This window comes from Saccharomycopsis crataegensis (genome assembly GCF_037102585.1).
Source record: "Saccharomycopsis crataegensis DNA, jcf7180000000098, whole genome shotgun sequence".
Classification (NCBI taxonomy): domain Eukaryota; kingdom Fungi; phylum Ascomycota; class Saccharomycetes; order Ascoideales; family Saccharomycopsidaceae; genus Saccharomycopsis; species Saccharomycopsis crataegensis.
The window spans coordinates 196298-216997 of NW_027043838.1; the positions used below are offsets into that span (position 1 = coordinate 196298).

A 20700-nucleotide genomic window follows, 5' to 3' on the forward strand; every position below is an offset into this window, starting at 1 on the left:
TTTCTTATAAAAGGGCTCTTTTTATTGCTAAAGACTCTTTAATTCTTTTATTGATTATTTTACTTCTGTAGGTACGCTGCTAAAGATATAACCTTTATTCTTCACCCGTCAGTACATGGATACTTGTGCAAAATAAAGTGGTTCTTTCTAGCGTTGTGATTTAATATTTCTATCGCATTTTCCTTCTGTAGCGACCTTACCAGGGTGCTGGACCCCCTGATCTTCCGATAGTCAGCGGGTAGCGTTTTTTCTTTATTTATTATTTTTTTTTCCAGATTTTATGAACACTTTGTAAACTGACTGATTGGGGACACCGATAATCCACGACTTCTTGTCTACTGCTAATATGTCTGACACCAATTTTGGGTCCATCGATGCCCAATTATCGGGTCTTAACTTGAACGATGAGAACAGCAGAGATAACCTGCCGGTTCCGGCCAAATCACCAGCTGTAGGTGTTAAGAAGAAGAGACCACTGAGAGCGTACCATATCTTATCACCACAGCTTGATAGCCCGAATACTTCACTGGGAACCTTCTCACCAATTCAGTCACAACTTTCAGATGGCTCCCAAACATCGTATATTCCCCAAGGCGGCCAGTTCAGTCCTTTCCAATTGAATCAACCAGGATTTGCATCACCACAATCCTCAAATCATCAACAGCAATCACAAAACACTAATTCTCATTTGTTCAGTCCCACATTGAACGCATTTAAGAATGATGCTTCAAATGCAAACCCGTCTGCTGCTCCTTATCCCAGCGGAACCTTTTCTAACCCAGTTTCCCCACCTTTCTCCCCACTTCCACCTTCAACATTACAATTCCAATATCTCTCGGAACAACAACGTGGTCCTACCAAATCATCAACACTTAATAATAGTCAAAGAAGCACGTCCCGTAATGTCAGCTACAACATGCCAGATGGCTACACTGGAAAACCTTTCCAGCCTGCTGCATCGTTTTCAGTTCCGGAGGAGCGTGCTGAAAACCAAGAGGAATTTTGGAGTAAAGATTACCAAACTTTCCAGAACCCTTTCCCACCATTGGCAACCACCGATTGTAAAGTGGTTGATGAGGGAACTGCATCGTCTAAATTCATGTCATTATCAACATATGATATCCCAACTAGTGAGAAATTGAGAGCAAGCACCAAGTTACCAGTGGCCTTGAATGTCAGGCCATTCGCCCCAGTTGAAGAAGATGGTGACGAACCAGTGCCAGAAGTCAATCTAGATTTTGTGAAAGGCGGCCCTCCAAGATGTAACCGCTGTCGAGCATATGTCAATTACGGTATGCAATTCACCAATGCCAATAAGTTTATTTGTAATTTGTGCCAGTTTGCGTCTCCTGTACCCGAAGGGTATTCATGTGCGTTGGATCATACCTATAGAAGAATCGATATCGCACAAAGACCAGAATTGACTAAAGGTGTTGTTGATTTTGTGTTACCAAAAAAATACTGGGAAAATACCGATATGGAGCCTGTTCCATTACACCAAGTTTTCTTGATCGATGTCAGCAGTCATGCGATGGAAAAGGATTTACCAAGATTGGTATGCGATGCAATCAATGCCACTTTATATTCTTGGAATGAAGAGACTGGAGAAGAACAATGTGTTTTACCCCCAGGATCAAAGATTGCGATCATCACCTTTGATAAAAATGTCCAATTTTACAATATGAGTCCATCGTTACAACAACCGATAGTGACCATCATGACAGATGTCGCCGATCCATTCGTTCCATTCCATGAGGGATTATTTGTTGATCCATTAGAGTCGAGAGATTTGATTGATCAGACTTTAACCATAGTGCAAAATACCAATAAGTTTACTAGATACCCTGAAGTTTCCTACGGTGTGGCGCTTAAGTGTGCTCAACTTGCCCTTAATGAATTTACTGACGGTCAAGGTGGGAAAGTCACCTGTACATTATCAATGATTCCTAATTATGGCCAAGGTATGCTCTTTTTGAAAAAATATGAAGATGCCGGGTTTAGTAAAGATGCTGATAAAGAAAAATTAGTCCTCCAAGAAAACAACATATATTATAAAGATTTGATCAAATGTTTCACTAAAGAGAATGTCGGATTGGATTTGTTTGTTTTCCCTAGTTTTGATATGGATTTAATCAATGCTACCTACATCACCTCTCACACTGGTGGGTCATTAAAGTTATATCATGGATTCAATCCAATAAGAGACGAACGAAAGTTTGTCTTTGATTATAAAAAATCGATTGGAGACACCGTTGGTTACCAGGGTCACTTGAAGGTCAGATCTTCTAGTGGCTTGCAAGTACAAAAATATTATGGGAATTTCTCAGGGCCTTCAAACGATCCAGTTATACCAATTCTTAATAAGAATAGTAACTTTAGTGTGTTATTCTCATATGATGATAACTTATATACAGGATTTGACTGCCATTTCCAAGCGGCAATTTTGTATACTACGATTTCTGGTGTTAGAAAGATCCGTGTTATTAATTTAGTGTCGGCCGTTACCGAGAAAGTTGGTGATGTCTTTGCCTTTTCTAATAAGGATGTGTTGATAAATGTCATTGTCAGGGACTGTCTTAGCCATATTCCAGAACAACCACTTATTTCAATTCAAAGGTCAATTAATATGAAGGTCTCAGATATTTTCTATCAATATAGACGGTTGGTTTCTCCAAATGAGACCCCGGCTGCCTTTGTGGTTCCAGACGGGTTGAGAACCTTACCGGTTTACATGTTGGCATTTGAAAAATCTAGAATTTTGCAGAAAATCACTTCGATGACAAAGAATAACTTGAGAGTGTACAATATGTTTAACTTGAATAATTTGCCGTTACCGGTCCTTTCATATTACCTTTATCCATATATTGTGGGCTTGCATGATTTGGGTGATGATGATTGTGAATATAACGAAATTTACCTTAAATACCGGATTCCAAAAGGTCTCTCAGCCTCTTTGTCTTCTATTGAAGTTGGTGGCTGTTATTTGGCGTTCAATGGGCAGTCTGTGATTTTGTGGGTTCATAATGAAGTTAATCCATTGCTCCTTCAAGATCTTTTCGGAGTGGATGCTTTCGATAAACTTGATCCACTAATTGATGAATTGCCAATTCTTGATACTCATATCAATCAACAGGTCCGTAATCTTATAAAATACTTTGGGGAAAAAGTGTTGAAGGCTGAATTTTTGCCGATAAAATTGTTGAGATTCAGCTTAGATGAGCAAGTGGAGTTTGTGGAATTGTTTGTGGAAGATAAGGCTGTAGATGGCCCTTCTAGTTATGGGGACTACTTATCAGCTATCCATCAAGATGTCAAAGAAAGAATGAATGAAAAGAAAGAGGGTTTTGCCAAATTCACCGGGTTCTTATCCTGAGAGGTGATGGTATGGACTTATCTCAATAGCGTGAAATATTTTAAAACAATATTTAATAGAAAGTAGTTGAATATTTTTCCACTAATGACTCTTAAAGTGCTTATTTTGTAGAATAATAATCTATTGATGCCGTAATGCAATCAATTTTTTTACTAAACGCCCCGCATCAATCAAAAGTCTCAAAAAATTAGTCTAAGAAGCCCCCCCACCATGCTTATTAATTGCGGTGATTCGCTTTTAATATTCTTTATCGATATAAGAATGGCCAATAAAAGAAGACCAAAGAAGTACAAAGTGCCATTCAAAAAATATGGTCCCAATGGAATAATATCGACCAAGTTGTCAGCAAATGATTTTAAACAGAAAGAACAGCAAGAAAGGGAACAAGAACGTGATTCGGGATACTATAATTACTCCAGCAAGAACGCTAAGGATGATGAGGATATGTTCTATACGTATTCTTACGGGGACTCCAAGAAGTCTTCCGAAGAAGACTATTATGGCAAGGGGGAGACGATGACGAACAAGGATGGAAATACTGCGGGCAAGCAGCAGTTAGAAATCAATCGAGATCTACCCATGAAATTGCCAGCAGAATTATGTGAGTTGGTCCTTCAGTTTTTGTCCTATCCTGATGGATTAAATTTGAAGTTTTTCTTGGTTTCTAAACTATGGTACGTTTTGTGCTTGAAGATATTGTACGAAAAACCGGTTTTGAACCCTTTGAATTTCAACAAGTTTGTTGATTCGATGACGAATCCGTCAATTGTCAGCTATGTCAACCTTTTATATACTTCGAAATTCTTTCAATATGGTGATAATAATTCAACGAATATGAATACAATTACTACAAACTCAACTTCCATGAAGCGACAATTAAAATACTCGAAAACTCCATTAGTGAAGACCCTTGATCTACGAAATATTGTACAAGCAGGGAAGAATTCTAACATCACGAAAATACTTAGACGATGCTCGTCTAGCTTATCGGAACTACTGGCGCCACAAACCAGTTTTGGGTTAACCTCATTAAACATTTTGAAAATGTGTCATCATTTGGTGACATTGGATTTATCGTTAGTTTCGGAAACTGTGAACTTACTTGATTTACTTAATTCCATCAAGGAACTTAATCAATTGAAAGTCCTAAAGTTCCCCAGAAGCTCTATTAATTGCAACTTGAATAGTAGTAGCGTATTCTCAGAAATCAAGGATCATGAAATCACCTTTGAATGGCCCAAAAACTTAGAACAACTAAAACTCAGTGGTGGTATTACAAACGAGTTTTTAATGGATTTGAATTTCCCAGCAAATTTGACTAGTTTAGAGTTCCAGCACTGCCCATTGATCAAAGACTATTCTATCTATTACCTTCTTGGTAAAGTAGGGTTCAACTTGAAACATTTGTCAATAATATACCCGATGCCAAACCTCAAAGATAATTCTCTTGATTTGATGTTCAAATATTGTCCATTTATTGAAAGTCTAGAAATCTTCGTTGACTACATATCACAATGGTCCTTTAGTGAAATCAACTTTCCTTGGATTATCAACTCAAGACATATACCAAACTATCAATTCAATTCTAATCGAGAGAACGTTCTAATTGATGGTGGTAAAAGAGCTGCCGGTTACGGTTATGGAGTTGGCAAGAATGAGCTCGCGAAAAGAAACTATCTTATTGATGCAGAAGATTATGATATCAGCCTAAGAAATATCATTATATCCACGACACAAAACTATTTTGAAGAAGAAGATGATGAGGATGAGAATCAGGAAGATAGTGATGATGCATCTCCAGTAAAAGATGCAGATGGAACGGATGGAAACAATAAACGAAGGAAAATCAATTATAAGGAGTTGGGACTTGAAAGTCTAAGACCATTGAAATCAATTTATTTGGGGTCTTCGGGTACTTTAGGCCAATCCAATAAAATACATCCTGATGATTTACTTATTGCCCTTGCTGAGCAGAGATTGCCGTATTTAAAGACTTTGCAAATATCCAACAGGGTTGGGTGGAGTGTCAGAGATGAATCGATGCTGCAATTGGTGGATTTATTCGATTCCCATGGGGGGAATATTTATATGTGTCCATAAGGCTTTTTTTCTTTTTTTTTTTTTTTTCTTTGCCATTCATAGTGTATTATATTTTATATTCTATTGGTCAGGGTTTCTTTCAGCTTTTGCTCATTTAATTTGCATCAAGATATATATTGATTACATATCGTGTACCATAGTATTACGTCTAATTGATCACCCGTGCACACTGCTGCTGATTTTTTTTTCCAGAACCAAACATGTATTATTGATTTGTATAAATGTCAGTTCGAGAGCAACAAAAAAACAAACAAACAACAAAGGACAACCCTTAAGCAACAAAATAGTAAGAAAAGCAACCGAATCTCAGAACTGGGCTAGTAAATGTCTTCGGGAAGTGAGTAATTATTGCCAATTGACATACACAGCACTGATTTTCCTTGAATACTAATTGTTCGAACCTTAGAAATGGTCAGCATTTCATCACTTCTTGCAAACGAAGAGGAAGAGGAACCGATCCCAGTCATCGTGGATGATGATGATGATGATCATCATCATCAAAGGAATCCTAAAAATCTGACCCATTCGGACTCTGATAGCAGTGATATCAATGAGATTATTGACTTAGACGCCCCGCCTTCACAAGACTCAGGCATTATCATTACAATGCCCACAGAACCAGTACGGTCATCCAAATCATTATCAAAGATATTGAATCCAGCAGATACCACTATATCAAAGCCTAAGCCCAAACCAAAACCAAGAGCCAAGCCGAAACCAAAAACAGCACCAAAGTCAACAGCAGCAGCAGGCGCAGCAGCAACCACAGCTAAACCAAAGGCCAAAAGAGCCCCAAGAGGAATCAAAACCAAAAAGGAGGCCCCGGCAGCAGCCTCGGTTCCGCCTCTTCATTTAAAACCAATTTCTTTTGCAGATATATTAGGAACGAGCGTGAATCCCGGTGCAACGCCAGGCAAAGAATCGCCGACTCCTGTCGTTATACTGTCAAAGCCAAAAGATTTGATCATTATTGAAGATCCAGGCGCCAAAATAAAAACTAAACAAAAGAGAAAATCATCTCCGAGTGCTACAGAAGAAGAAGCAAATAAAAAGCAAAAGACTCCAAAACCAGATGCGCGTCAACCTGGACCAGCGTCGGCTGGCAATATCAAGGAATTGGTTTTCGTCAATGCAGGGGATAATGGCCAAACAGCAGCATCAACACCATTGCCTGCTCCTAAAACAACATCAGGTAGAAGGGTGGTGAGCAGCGCTGGCAAGAAGGGAGCAAAGAAGACAGTCAACAAGAAAGAAGATAAGTCAGATAGTGACAAACTGAAACTGGCTACCGCTCCATCACAAGTAATCAACCCATATGTTGATGTCTTACAACCGTATTCCGTGCAAGAGGATTCTTCAAAAAAACAAATTGCTCTGCCAACTATCATTCCAATAACTCGTGTTTCCCCACAACCACCTCAATTGTCGGCTTTACAAAGTTCTTCTCAGCAAAAACCTTCTCCTGAAATAAAATGTGCGGCTCCAAAACCACATAGAACTGCCAAATTGAGCGATTTATTGAACAGCGATGATGATAAGGTTATTGAAGTTCTTGACGACGATGAGGAGGACGATGATGATGATGATGAGAAAGAAGTTGATTTGGACGCCGAGGAGGATGATGACGATGAATACGAGGGTAATCTTAAAAAGAAGTCTGAAATACCATTGTTATTTGATATTCCGTTGAATAAAATCGACGCAGACGGCAAGAATACTATGGTGGGTGGCCAGGTTATTATCAATGTCATGAAGCTAGCTGAGGAGAAATACGGGTTCAAAACTATTCATCCAAATGCTAATTTTGCTATTGATGCTTTGAAAGATGACTTATTTGATGATGATATGGATATTATGGGAGATCCATTATCGATACCTGGTAATACCGAGAATAATGAGTTGTTAAAGGAATTCAAGAAAACTCAATTGAAATTGCAAAAGGAGAAGGAAGAAAAATTACAAGAGCAATTGCAGTTACAACAAGACCAATCTAATGAGGAGAACATGGAAGAATCACAGAAGAAGATTCGTGAAATGATCACAAAGAACAATAGAAAGATTGGGAAGTATGATTATGATGATCCCTTTATCGATGACACAGAATTATTGTGGGAGGAGACCAGAGCCGTCACAAAAGATGGGTTTTTCGTTTATTGGGGCCCATTGGTTGAAGAGGCTGGCCAAATCAATAAGATTGCTATTGCTTCTAAAGATGCTTCGAGAAACACTACAAAAAATACCAAAACTGTCAAAAAGTATAGAAGCAAGCCTGGTCCTAAAAGCAGAAAAGAAAAGGAGGCAATTGAGAGAGAAAGACAATTACAGGAACAGGCCAAATCTGCTGCATCTGAAGGTAAGACTAATGGATCATCTCAGCCAGAGAAAGCTCAACCAACAGCAAATTCCAATCCAGTCCTGAACCCTCCTTCACGCAAACCTCAAACTGTTCAACAATCTTCTGCCCAAGCTTCGACGTAGGGTCGAATATGTCACACGGTTGATTTTAAGTATTGTATTATATAACCTTAGTACGTGACATGACATGAGTCAAGAAAAATAGATAAATAAAGGAAACAGGACTAACGATGAACGTTGGCATTTATTGTACATTATTTTTTGTCTTTTATATATAATTCTTTTCTTTTTAGGTGAATGAAATTATTGAATTTGGAGCTTACTATGATCGAGAATTGAAAACATATGTAAATGAAAAACGTATAGTAAATAAAGGTGAGTCACTAGATCATGGTAGGTCAAACTTCTTGTATCACATCTTCAACAGCCTCTACCAAATCATCATTGCCAGCATTGTCTCTGTAAATGATAAATTGTACATAAATCGCAGAATCCTCCACAATTGCACCCAAGGAACCAATCAACCATGGCAAATTCAAAATGACATAATCCGCGTCAGAACGGTAAAACAAAATTTGCAAAGAGTACGTCAAGTTCCCGAAAGTTGAGAACAAAATAAATAATAGACTCAAACCGTGGCACGATTTTCTTTGATAATTGTATAATATTTGAGGAATTCTGGCACCCAAGTAACAAAGGGCAGAGAAGTACCCAAAGAATTGGGCACCAAATGTTAATTCGTCATTTGGAAGAGTTGGTAGCTCACCATCAGGTGGAGCACTTGGAGAGGAAGAAAGTAAGTAGCCAACCACCCCAGCCATTGATACAAACGCCATTGGCAAAACATATTTTTGGAAAGCCAGCCAATGGGACGACGCAACTGCCAACGATGTCAAAGAATCTCTTCTGGATTTCGTACTGGATTTTCTTCCATTTGTCTGTTGAGTTCCATGAGCATTTTCATTTTCACTTGTGGCTAAAAGAGTAGTGTTCTCAGTAGCCTCTTCACTGTGATGAGTGTGAATTATCTTATGTCTTTTTGGGAAAATGTGAGTATAGTAGATATACGAAGTCAACAACGACCCATCAATGATCAAAAACCAGACAGCTAACAAGATCACTGGAGGTAATAAACCGGCCCAAATGGCACCTACCAAATTGGCCAAATCACCAGTTACCCAAATAAGAACAGTTCCCAAAGAAATCCCATCTGCAGATTTAAGTTTCCACTGTTCGATAAGCTGAGGAATTAGTAAAACAATCCAACAAGCAAAGCTGGTATGGAGTTAGTTAGTATTTACTCGGAATTGAAAATAATAAATAGACAAATATCTAAAGAAAGAAAATATTGGAACACCATCAACTGTGGCCTAAAAAGTTCACACATACGAAACAGAACCCGTAATACCGGATAAAGCAATTCTTAAATCTGATGGGGGCACAAAAGGTGCAACTGAATCTAGAATTGATAACATTTTATAGATAAATTTGATGAATAAACAAAACGTTGGAAAAATTCCTCGGAAAATTTCTGTCTCCCCGATTGTTTAAACGTTGGTATTTGCAAGATAGTAAACATCGTGATAAAGGATGACTGATAACACCCAAAATGAATTATCTATTTTACCAAGCACGGGTGGCTCATCGAAGAGGGGATGTTTTCGGTAACTGCATGATATGTACTGCTATTCACAGTATTATGCATTGAGATTGTAGCGCCCTAATTTCCTAAACACATGACTACAGCCCTATAATCCATCACGTGCATTTCGTGCGTTATTAGCAGACTCATCCAAATTAGGAAAGATACAGGGGCAGCGATCGTGATTCTCAATTTTTTTCAATTTTATTAAAAATTAGTTAGCACCAATTGCTACCACACCCACATTTGAAGGTATCAACGATCATAGATATAATCAACAGTATGTATAGAGTGGATTGAATATTGGAAGGTTATATCTGATTTTATGAGAATGTCACAATTATTGTTAAGAAACACATATTATCTGTGAATACGTATTTGGTGAAAGTGTAATTACCTTGAGTTGTGTTTAAATTTCAAAGATATTTTAAGCAAAAGAAGCCAGAAAATAATCAAGATAAACTAAAGCAAAAAAACCCAGAAAATCGTCAAGCCAAACTAAAGCAAATTGAAATGAAACGAAATGACAAAAAGCGAATTAATATAATCAAAATTTAATGATTTAAGCTTTCATACTGGTCTTACTCCGACTTTTTGATATACAAAACTGTGAAGGTTTCCGGAAGCCTATTATAACCAACCTCGATATTATTATTGTGTGTGTTATCATCACCCGTGCATGTTATACTAATATTTAACTTTTAGAAAATGGCTAAATCTAAGAACCATACCGCTCACAACCAAACCAAGAAGGCTCACAAAAACGGTATTAAGAAGCCAAAGACCTACAGATATCCATCTTTGAAGGGTGTTGATCCAAAATTCAAGAGAAACCACAAGCATGCTTTGCACGGTACCGCTAAGGCCCTTGCTGCCAAGCGTGCTGAAGCCAAATAAGTTCTGACGATGGTTTAAATGTGTACACTATTAAATTTTTGGTTATGTTCTCATCAACTTCTGCTTGTCATGGCCCTAATTCGTTTAAGATAGCTGGTATAAATGCTCTGGTATTTCTAAAGCTTTTATAATTACATAAATTCGCTGACGAGTTAATATTATGTCTTGATTGAATGTTTCGTTATGATATTTTTTCTGGAACGTTTTTGTGTGTAAGTTTGCAAGGAAGGGCTTATGAAGAAAAAAAAACTGAGAAGACTTTTGGTTTTGTGTCCCCAACATGCATGAAGTAGTACTGAACACAAAAAATTATTGATATAAAAAGTAGAGTTAGCATAGTTTTTATTTTGTTTATTTCTCTTTTTGTTTCTTTATTCTTGTCTTTATGTCAATAGTAACAATAAGTAGCAATCATTCAATGAGTTCTTCCATAGAAAAAGCAGAAGCCGGCGCTTCTCCAGAGTTGGAATCGACTAGTACTCCTTATCCATCTTCCAGCTCTACCATCACTTCTGAAAAGAATTCCTCCCATATCAAGACTGTCTGCATCTCAAATTTGGATTATAGTACTAGTGAAGAAGATATCATCGAACTCTTGAAAGATTATAAAGTGTAAGTTTTGATCTCCCAATTCTGTGGTTCAAGGAATTTTCAAAGAACTTAGACTGACAAAAAAACAGTGTTTTGGTAATCGTTCCAAGTCAAACCATTAGAGGTTTGAGGGGTAAACAGTACCATAAACCTTTAGGAATTGCCTATGCTGAGCTTGAAAATCGTGAGCTCGCTACAAAAGCTGTCAAAGAATTGAATGGGAAATCCTTGTCAGGTCGTCAACTAAGAATTAGAATGTATACCCCATATGTTCCAAGAGCAAAGAGATCACACCATCACAACAAAAGCGATTCTGCTTCAAAGGTTTGTTCACCTCACTTTTTTTTAAAAAAACTCTGAATTCTTACTGACTTTAGTAGGAACAAGAAAAAGTTTCTCTGACAGTTACAGAGAAAAAACTACAAGAACCTGTCCTGATAGAAGTTCTGGAAACTCCATTAGAGCCTGCCAAGGAACCAGAGGAGTCTTCTAAAACAAAAAAGGAAAAAGAAACCTCTAAAGATACAATTTTTGTGGGTAAGCTTCATCCTAATACCACTGACACCGATTTGAGAACATTTTTTGCGGAATATGAGCCTTTTGAAATATACCTTTTCAAAGGGAGGTACACTAAAAAAAACATACATTTTTCTCACTACTACGTTTCCGCGTTGATCACTGTCCTTGCTGAAAATGGTCAAGAACTTGCAATTAAAAACTTGTCCAGCAAAAAGTTGAACGGTAGATACGTGAAGTTGCGCCCAGCTTATTTATCAAAGATAGAAGAAGTGAAACAAGCAGTGATTGAAAAACAAGAGGAAAATTAGCTTGAACAGCTTGATGATGCCGAGGAATTGCTTGTGCACCAGAAAGCTGGAGATCATTATTATTTTCCTTTTTTTTGTTTGGATTTCTGCTCAAATGTTTTGTAATGGTACTCTCTATATCCGTAATACTAATATTATTGTTTCGAGTCAGTAGGCTACTATTTAGGTAACTCCAAGAATTATACCAATCCCTATTTATCTTCTATATTTGTATCAAGAAAAACTATGAAAAGAAATAAGTGCAAAAAAAAAAAATAATAAATAAATATACATTACACACTAATTTACATTATGCTGACCACAGAAGTACCATCCTGGAATCTTGTTCTAAACACCCTATTAGCGTTAGTGAACATACCTTCTTTCAATGAAACAACAATGAATTGAGAACCTTTAAATCTTGTCTTAATTAAATGACCAATATTCTGGGTGTGACTCAAATCAAGAGCAGCATCAACTTCATCAAGAATATACATTGGCGCGGGTTTGAATTGAAGCAAGCCCATAATTAAGGATAAAGCCACTAAAGATCTTTGGCCACCAGACAATTCTACTAAACTTTCCTTCCATACCTTACCAAGCATCACTTTGACTTCAAGCCCTTCTGTAATATCTTTGCCTTCAGGAATCACCAACTTTGCGAACGCACCTGGTAGAAGATCCGAGAAAATTTGACCAAAATCTTTAGAAACTTTTTGCCATGTACTGACTAAAGTCTCTCTTTTATATTCATCCAAGGTCACAATTGTTTCTTCGATCTTTGCCTTATCGTTCTCGATTGTTTTGATCATAGTCTTCAATGACGTTTCCTTCTTCTCCACATTATCAATCATACTCATAATGTTGGCATTAACACTTCTTCGCATACCTTGAAACTTTGATTGCAATCGGTTAATTCTTTGATGACATTCAGCAACATTGATATTTGGGCTCTGTTGGATAATGTTATCTACTATGTTCTTATCAGTTACCCAGTCATTCTCTTCAATCAATTTATCCAAATGTTTTTTCAATGCATCAGTGCTATTTTCAACTTTATCCAATTCGTGACTAAGTTTTTGACTTCTCAATTTCTTGTCATTCAAGGATTTGTCCTTCTGATTCATGGTTTTCGTTAATTCGTTAATTTCCTTATTAATTCCTAACATGGCGACCTTTTCTCCTTCAATCTGGGCATTCAATTCTTCAGATTTTTCATTGGACTCCCTTAAATCTTGTTCAATTCCCTCCAATTCAATTTTTAAATCAGAAATCATTGTTTCGCCTTCTTTAACTTGGTCCCTGAGTGCTTCCACATCACCAGCTAATTTTTCAATTTCAAATTGCAAGTCCTCATATTTACCAAATTTAGCATTTGCAGTGGCCTCTAGCTCCTTTACTTGTTTCTTAGCATTTTTAATTTCCATTTCTAGTTCCTTCAATTTAGATCCCTTATTGGCTTCAAACTCTTTCATATCCTTTTCAATTGTTAAAAGCTCTTCGTTGTAAGTCTTTTGCAATTCACTTTCTTCACCAATCTTGTCATTCAAATGTTGTAATTCTTCCTTATTTGTTTCATGTTTCTTGATCAATTGGCTTGCAGAGCTGGATTCTGATTTCTTGATTGCTAATTCTAAAGCATGGTTGGTCAAATTGACTTGCTTTTGTAATGCCATTGTTTCTCTACTGATAGCTTCTTCTCTTTCAATATCGGCTTTGATATCATTCATCTCATCCTGTAGCGCTTGTAAATCACTATTAAGCTTATTATAGTTTTGGATAGAAACGAGAATTGATCCAGTTTGTCTTCTACTACCACCAGACAAGGTTCCAGAAGGATCATAAACATCGCCATCAAGAGTCACGCTTCTAGCTCGAATCTGGGGATTGAAGGTAATATTTTTTGAAGTTTCCGGATCCTTGGTGATGAATACCGATCCAAAAATATATTCCATGGCTTTAGAAACTTCGTTTTCGTAGCCAATTAGGTTAAGAGCCAATTCAACTTTTCCTGGGCATAAGTCTTTAGCAATTTGAACAACGTTAGCATTTATTGACCTGGCAGCAATCTTATTCAATGGGATAATGGTGACACGCTTGCGCAATCGGCCCTTTTCCAATAATTGCGAACCAGTAACTTCATTATCAACAACAACGTTGAAAAGCTTCCCTCCAGCACTTACCTCCAAGGCACTGGCAGAATCGAAGTTTTCCTTATCCAAGGTAAACAATTTAGCAGCCACACCTTTAATCGAGGTATGATCAAAGTTTGGTGAAGGTTTGGAGTAATTGAATTCCAAAGAAGTGATTCTTCTTCTAACAGATTCCAATTCATTAGAAGCCCCATATATCCTTTGTTGCAATGAATATTGTTGATCCTTCAAGTGCTTAAGTCTATTTGAGTCAAAGCCGACATTCTTTAGCTGGCTTTGAGCGTCTTCATACTTTATTTTGAGATTTTCAATTTCCTTCTGATAAGTGACAATTTCTTGCTGGGCCCTAACCACCTTTGGCTCATCGGTTTTGATTTCTTTTTGCAATCTTTGGATCTTCAACTTCAATTGCTCAATAGTGACATTGGAGTTCGAAAGTTTCTGCTTAGTTTCTTGGAGTTGACCCATATAACCACCCGTTTTACCTTTTGAAGACACCCCAGTCTGTAAGGACGCAAGTAACTCCTCTTTGACAGTAATATCGTTCTTAAAGTTTTGTAATTCCTCCTTTGCTGCTATTTGTGAGCTTTCCCAACTACTCAATAACTCAATCTTGGATTCATATATTTCTGTCTCTTTGGCCAACATTGTTTTTGAATTTTCTAGGTGACCAGTTTCTTCATTAAAACTCTGTTCTTTCAAACTCTTGGAAGTGCCCAATCTCACAATTTTATTAGATAATTCAGCTTCTTGTTTTTCTAAAGATTGAAGTTTTCCACCTTTCCTCAATTCTTTTTCTTTCAAGGCCTTTGCTTTTTCTAAATCTTCTTGTAAAGTGGCAAGTTCATCAGCCAATCTTTCAACATCCTCATTTAACTTAGTAATCAATTCTTTCTCTTGTTTTAACTTACTATTATATTGTTCAAACCTTGTCGAATAGTTATGATAATCATGGGCATTAACAGTTCTCAGAAGTTTATCCAATTCTGTTTGAGTTTCTTGGAATTCAAGAAACGCCTTTTTCTCTTTTCTCAACCTCTCTAATTTTGGATCAATCTCTTCCAATAACAACGCCTTAATTTCATTCAATTTAGTGTCTTTCTTTGCCATAGTCTTTACTGCCTTTTCCCTTCTATCTTCGAAAAGCTTTGTACCAGCAGCTTCAGCAATTAAAGCCAAGATTTGTGATGGCGGCATGTTCAATACCTTAGTGATTTTACCTTGCATAATTAAAAAGTTCGGATTATTAATATTCAATTGAACTGATTGAAATAATTGCAATACTGTCTGCTGTTGCGCCCTATGACCATTGATTAAGTATTTGGAAGTTCCACCCAAAACAATTTGTCTGGTGATAGAGATTTTAGTATGATCAGTAAACCCGATAGGGCTTGTGGTTTTATCTGAATTATCAAATACAATCGTAACGCTAGCCTTTGTGACACCTGCCTGACCTCTTTTATAAATTAAATCCTGTAGGTTGGATGCACGAACCGTAGACATCGATGAGATACCAAGAACAAAACAAATGGCATCCAAAATATTGGATTTCCCCGAACCGTTCAAACCAGTGATTGCATTGAACAGTGAATCCCATCCACTAATGACGGTACGCGCGGCATAGGATTTAAATCCATCAATAATTAATTCCTCGATTCTCATACCTCCTATTTATATGTTATCTGATAAAATATAGGCTTTGCCAATGCGGATTGCATGAATCGATCAATAAGAAGAATTTGAAAAATAAAAAACTGGAATCCAACTAATCTTCGATTTCCAAATACAGTGAGGACAACCAGGAATAACGGCTATTCCCTCTTGAGATGACACTCCTGTGCTATGAAGTTTTGATTAATAAACGGTGAAGAAAGAGGTAATCTAATCCAATCTGATCTGTTGACATGAAACCGCGCTTCAGAAAAACAAACAAAAAAAAAAAGTGATGATCTTCGAAACCCAAACACCGCGTTGATCCTCTTTTACACCCGAACACTAGTGTCATTCTCAACATGCATTTGATTAAAAGTGACACAAAGAAAAATGAAGCTATTTATTTTTCTCAGAATTTCAAGTTCTTGGGGATCATCATCACTATAAATTTCTCTCTAACTCTTTGAATCTTTCGACGACGCTACAATGTCTTTTAGAAATCCTTTCAAGAAAATACTCAAAGAAAAAGCCAGATTGATCTCTAAATTGACTGAAGAAGCTTTGGAGGATATAGCAGACTTTGAAATCTCAATCTCAAATAACTCTCCAGTGACACTGGACTCATCCAATTCACTTGTATCTGAAATTAATGCACCAATCCAGAATTATGAAAGCGTCATAGTCGATGATACAAATGATGACTCTTTCAGTGTATCTCAAACCGATCTATATAAGAAGATCAGAAAAGGATTTAGACGAATTAATTCCCCGGATGCTGAAGCAGAATATGACAGGGTAGCCGAAAGTCATAGCAATGAAACATCTCCCTTGTTGCCCTCCCCGGTCCCTGGGAGATATATATCTCATCAAAATCAAGTCAATGCATCGGGCCATGTACAAACGATAATCAGAAGTTGTTTGCGTAATAGATGGTACTTTCTCAGTGGTATCACGCTCATTACAGGGTTTATCGTTTTCTTACTATCCCATACCGATAATGGAAAGGAAATACCGGTGATATTGAGAATATTTTTTTGCTTTATATTGAGTTCTTTCTTTGATGGTTACTGCGCTTTGAACGATATTTCTAGAAATTAGGCTAGAGGATCTTTTATCGATAGTAATGACGATGGTTTATTGATCACGTACTTCCATTTCACGTACTTTAACTGATAAAAGTTTTTACAAATTAAACTCTGATTTAATAGTTTCATCTTCATCAAATTTCTAAGTGCGCTACAATACATGATCCATGTTTAAGTTCCTTGGGTTCACCAACTCTTGCTGAAAAAAGCTGTAACATCATCACAACCAGCATATCCTCGTCTAGCATTAGCTTCTGGAAGCCAACTTTCGATATTATTGATTCTTGTCCCATCACTAGGGTGAGTCGATAAATATTCAGGAGGTTTCATTGATCCCATCCCTGACATTCTTTTCCAAAATTTGATGGCTTCCTCTGGATGAAAACAAGCATTAGCCATAATCATCAAACCCATATAATCTGCTTCTGACTCTTGAGTTCTAGAATGGTGTAAACTCACTAAGCCAGATAATTTCCCGAGGATATCTGTACCAAAAATCACCAATGAGGCCAATGACACCACAATTGAAAGAGGTTCACGACTTAACTTCTCTCCTGTATGACGAGCCAATTCATGAGAAATTTCGTGAGACAAAACTGTTGCTAAGCCATCATTATTCTGAGTGTATGGTAAAATACTGGAAAACACAAAGATTTTGCCCCCAGGAATCACAAAAGCATTAGGAGGATCTCTTGAAGAATTTATGACATGAACTTCCCATCTAATCTCATCTGTATCAGTATCACGAGAGAAAGAACCATCAGTGATGTTATTATCGTTGGCTTTAATTAATTCGTCGCTGCTCTTTAAAAGCTTCCCCACAACATATTCAACATTTTGATGTGTTGGATGCGCTCTTGATAGGAATTGCCCGCGATACTGTGACATTATTTGATTATAAGTTCTATTACCCAAATACTGTTCGACCCACTTAGGAATCCAAAGAAAACGGGACCGATGAGAAATTGGTGCCTCATCTAGGTTCAGAACATATACCACCCCAACGAGAGCAAGAACTAAAAGGATTTTGTTTCTGGAGCCAGGGGATGCAAAATATTCAATAGGGTTGCTAGTCACCGAAACATTCTTAAAAGTTTTATAAGTAGAATAGTGTTTCGATTGGCAATGGTATGGGGTATTCAAATAGGATTTAGGAGAGTGGCAAGTGATGTATAATTTATCTCCTTTGAATATTCTAGAAGCACCGCTCGTAGTGATTCGAACATGTGAAGGACGGATGGTACGCCTTGATCCAGAGAGTAGTCTTGGAAGCATTCTAAAACAAGAAGACTTTCTAATATTGTTGTAGAATATGATTTGCATTGCTAAATTGTCCAATTCGTATATCATTAGATGATGATTTGAGCTTGTACAAAATGCATGAGGACGGGTAATGAAATGTCACTTACCTTCTTTGTGCCTACCAACATCAAAGATGTGGTCTAAGAGACCTTTGGATAAAAGCAACACAGGGGTAAGAATAGCGCTTACAAAGAAATTTATTTAGGATAAAGTTATATGATTTCCAATAATCTCTGTCGTTAGTTGGACCTATTAATCAAGCTACATTATTGTTTTCCAGTATGATTGCACCGGGTGAATCCATGGTCATCTTTTCCGCTTTGATTTTTTCATGGCTCCAAAGTTCTTCCTCATGTTATTCAGATTTCGTGTAAAGAATGCTATTATTAGAAGATAGAAAGTTTTGAAGAAACCGCATGATCGCTTGCAATTTCACGCAGAGACACAACTTACGCAAACAGATAATCCTTAAGAGCCCCTAACTGATTTCCATTAACCTGTTGCATTGAAGGCTTTCCTTAAACGGGAATGGCCTTAAGACAGTGATGAGCCTCAAATTTTTTGAAAAAATCTTTACTGAAATGTAGGTAACCATAAATATAATCTACATTACCCATACCAATTAATCGTACATAAAGAATACGGATAAAATAGCAAAAGTAATGCTGATAACAAATAAAAAAACAACCACACATAATGTCCCTAAACTGATATTTAGAAGCATTCATAGATAATATAGCTCCAGATCTATAAAAGTTTAAATAATTCTTAGAAAGGTAAATTGGTTTGGGCTTATAATTATAAATTGTTATTTCAATCAAAAGCTTAATCCCCTGCAAGTTTTTAACGGAAGTTAACATCTCTGTTGATGGAACCTTTAAGCAACCACGATTTACTACTTCTTCCAATTTTGCTCTCATTTCCAAAAAGCCATCCCTTTCGCACATTTTCTCAGAGACCTCATCATAGAAAGATAAGAAGCGTTCACGAGGATTCATATTTGTGTCCATATTTTTTATGTAAAACTCAGCTCTCATTTGTCTGGAATACTATTCAGAATTAACATCTTTACAAGCGTAGGCGGCAAGTCACAATAATAAAATTGGTTCACAGTCATCAAGCTTTACTCCTGGAGCATAACTTCTTATATTTTGTAAAATCTCTTGCTCATCAAATTTATTTTCTCCTTCGCCCAAACTTCACAATAATGCCAATATTTCTTCTACCTCTTTAACAGGTTCTTCTTTTCTACTAACTAACGCTGGCCATCTTTTGTTGTTTTCATGAATTGGCTGATATATCGACTCAAAACAGTGAAACTGTTGTTTTTCATAAATCATAATAGCAAAGTTGCCTTTTAAAACATGCGACTAGAATTTCTCGTACTGCAAAATTGCTAATCAACATTTTAAAACTTCTAATACAGGGCTACCAGTTTGTTGCACGTAATGGTCCAAAATTATGATTACTTTTTTATTTTAAAAGTTTTTTTAGAGTCGTTAGTTATCAGGCAGAATTGAAACAACCACACAATTATAGAAAATACTCATTATCGTATAACGCCGAATAATCTAATCTAACAGCTGGATTTCAATTGACAATTTATTGATATATATATAAATGAAAAAAAGAAAAGAAAATCAAAATGGACGGGGAAATATTTAACTAATCTGACAATAGTAACCATCGTTTTAATAATAATCGTAAGAAAAGTTCAAATAACTAGGGATGGTTCTTTCGATCAAAAGCTTGATGTCTTTCATGCTTTTAACAGATGCCAACATCTCAGCGGATGGAACTCCCAATTTATGATAAATCACTACTTCTTCTAATTTAGCTCTCATTACCAAAAAGCCATCCCTTTCACATCTCTTGAGAGACCTCCACATAGAATGATAAAAGACTATCCCGGTTGTTTTTATTCTTAGCCAATCTTTCTGAACAAAATTCGAATCTTTTGCTTCTGGAATACTTCTCGAAATCAACATCTTTGCAAATATAGGCGACTAGCCTGTGCCAAGGAGGTAATTCACAATCATAGAATCTCTTTACACTGGATATCAAAGGCTCATCACTTCTGAGAAAAAACGAGTGACTCCATTTTTCGACTTGAAGATTTATACAATAACTTTGAAATTCTAAAATAGCCTCTAATACATTCTCATGGAATCTCAGAGGACATATTGGAGAATTTTCTTCATTTGAATAATTCTTGATTTCTTCAATTATCGTATTGTCTTGAAGAGTAGTAGGCTCATATTCCTCAAGAATGATTCTGGGAACATAAGTTTTTATATCTTTCAACGTCGCCTGCTCATCAAATTCATTGTCTTTTCCATCTAAGAGGCTCATCAAAGTAGAAACCCCTTTTTGTTTCTCGGCGTTAGTCGTAGTCCTCTTATGCTTGCCATTAAGAAAATCTTCAACTTGATTTGAATTTGATTTATCGTCATCAAAATTAGAGATAGTATTTAGCGACATGTTGTCACTGCTTTCTGTTTCAATGCTTTCTGTTTCAATGCTATTCATTTTATTCTTTGTGAATGATGTACTGTATTAAACACTCATATTTTAAGAATCATCAAGATAATCATTCGTATTTATAGTTTGATGAGGAATATAAGGCTAAATCAAAGGAAAAGATTTTTCATTTCTTTCATTCCGGAAAAATTCGTCTTTCAAATGACATGCTTTGCTGCTGCTCCTTTTTTTTCTTAGTATCATTTTTGTTTATGCTTGTCCT

General features: G+C 36.7%; 10 protein-coding genes across 10 annotated transcripts; 6 read left to right on the forward strand and 4 right to left on the reverse strand. All coding sequences in view use genetic code 12, as the record gives it.

The window, feature by feature from the left end:
- Nucleotides 1-346: 346 nt before the first annotated feature.
- On the forward strand, nucleotides 347-3373 carry SFB3 (Sfb3p; the record flags this gene model as incomplete). The annotated part of the gene is made up of 1 exon (XM_064999363.1): nucleotides 347-3373. One exon carries the CDS (start codon nucleotides 347-349, stop codon nucleotides 3371-3373), a length of 3027 nt encoding a protein of 1008 aa, XP_064855435.1.
- Nucleotides 3374-3634: 261 nt separating this feature from the next.
- Nucleotides 3635-5473, forward strand: PFU1 (Pfu1p; the record flags this gene model as incomplete). Its single annotated transcript, XM_064999364.1, has 1 exon — nucleotides 3635-5473. The coding sequence occupies one exon, from the start codon at nucleotides 3635-3637 to the stop codon at nucleotides 5471-5473; it is 1839 nt and encodes a 612-aa protein (XP_064855436.1).
- A 324-nt stretch (nucleotides 5474-5797) lies between these two features.
- Nucleotides 5798-7951, forward strand: DASC09_057810 (HUN domain-containing protein; the record flags this gene model as incomplete). The annotated part of the gene is made up of 2 exons (XM_064999365.1): nucleotides 5798-5810; nucleotides 5880-7951. The coding sequence occupies 2 exons, from the start codon at nucleotides 5798-5800 to the stop codon at nucleotides 7949-7951; spliced, it is 2085 nt and encodes a 694-aa protein (XP_064855437.1).
- Nucleotides 7952-8226: 275 nt separating this feature from the next.
- Nucleotides 8227-9303, reverse strand: DASC09_057820 (PQ-loop repeat-containing protein; the record flags this gene model as incomplete). The annotated part of the gene is made up of 2 exons (XM_064999366.1): nucleotides 8227-9103; nucleotides 9218-9303. 2 exons carry the CDS (start codon nucleotides 9301-9303, stop codon nucleotides 8227-8229), a joined length of 963 nt encoding a protein of 320 aa, XP_064855438.1.
- An 875-nt stretch (nucleotides 9304-10178) lies between these two features.
- On the forward strand, nucleotides 10179-10367 carry RPL29 (60S ribosomal protein eL29 RPL29; the record flags this gene model as incomplete). Its single annotated transcript, XM_064999367.1, has 1 exon — nucleotides 10179-10367. The coding sequence occupies one exon, from the start codon at nucleotides 10179-10181 to the stop codon at nucleotides 10365-10367; it is 189 nt and encodes a 62-aa protein (XP_064855439.1).
- A 418-nt stretch (nucleotides 10368-10785) lies between these two features.
- RRT5 (Rrt5p) lies at nucleotides 10786-11785 on the forward strand (the record flags this gene model as incomplete). Its single annotated transcript, XM_064999368.1, has 3 exons — nucleotides 10786-10979; nucleotides 11048-11282; nucleotides 11339-11785. 3 exons carry the CDS (start codon nucleotides 10786-10788, stop codon nucleotides 11783-11785), a joined length of 876 nt encoding a protein of 291 aa, XP_064855440.1.
- Nucleotides 11786-12069: 284 nt separating this feature from the next.
- SMC2 (condensin subunit SMC2) lies at nucleotides 12070-15579 on the reverse strand (the record flags this gene model as incomplete). The annotated part of the gene is made up of 1 exon (XM_064999369.1): nucleotides 12070-15579. One exon carries the CDS (start codon nucleotides 15577-15579, stop codon nucleotides 12070-12072), a length of 3510 nt encoding a protein of 1169 aa, XP_064855441.1.
- Nucleotides 15580-16056: 477 nt separating this feature from the next.
- Nucleotides 16057-16668, forward strand: DASC09_057860 (uncharacterized protein; the record flags this gene model as incomplete). The annotated part of the gene is made up of 1 exon (XM_064999370.1): nucleotides 16057-16668. One exon carries the CDS (start codon nucleotides 16057-16059, stop codon nucleotides 16666-16668), a length of 612 nt encoding a protein of 203 aa, XP_064855442.1.
- Nucleotides 16669-16841: 173 nt separating this feature from the next.
- On the reverse strand, nucleotides 16842-17978 carry OMA1 (metalloendopeptidase; the record flags this gene model as incomplete). The annotated part of the gene is made up of 1 exon (XM_064999371.1): nucleotides 16842-17978. The coding sequence occupies one exon, from the start codon at nucleotides 17976-17978 to the stop codon at nucleotides 16842-16844; it is 1137 nt and encodes a 378-aa protein (XP_064855443.1).
- Nucleotides 17979-19820: 1842 nt separating this feature from the next.
- Nucleotides 19821-20486, reverse strand: DASC09_057880 (uncharacterized protein; the record flags this gene model as incomplete). The annotated part of the gene is made up of 1 exon (XM_064999372.1): nucleotides 19821-20486. One exon carries the CDS (start codon nucleotides 20484-20486, stop codon nucleotides 19821-19823), a length of 666 nt encoding a protein of 221 aa, XP_064855444.1.
- Nucleotides 20487-20700: the final 214 nt, after the last annotated feature.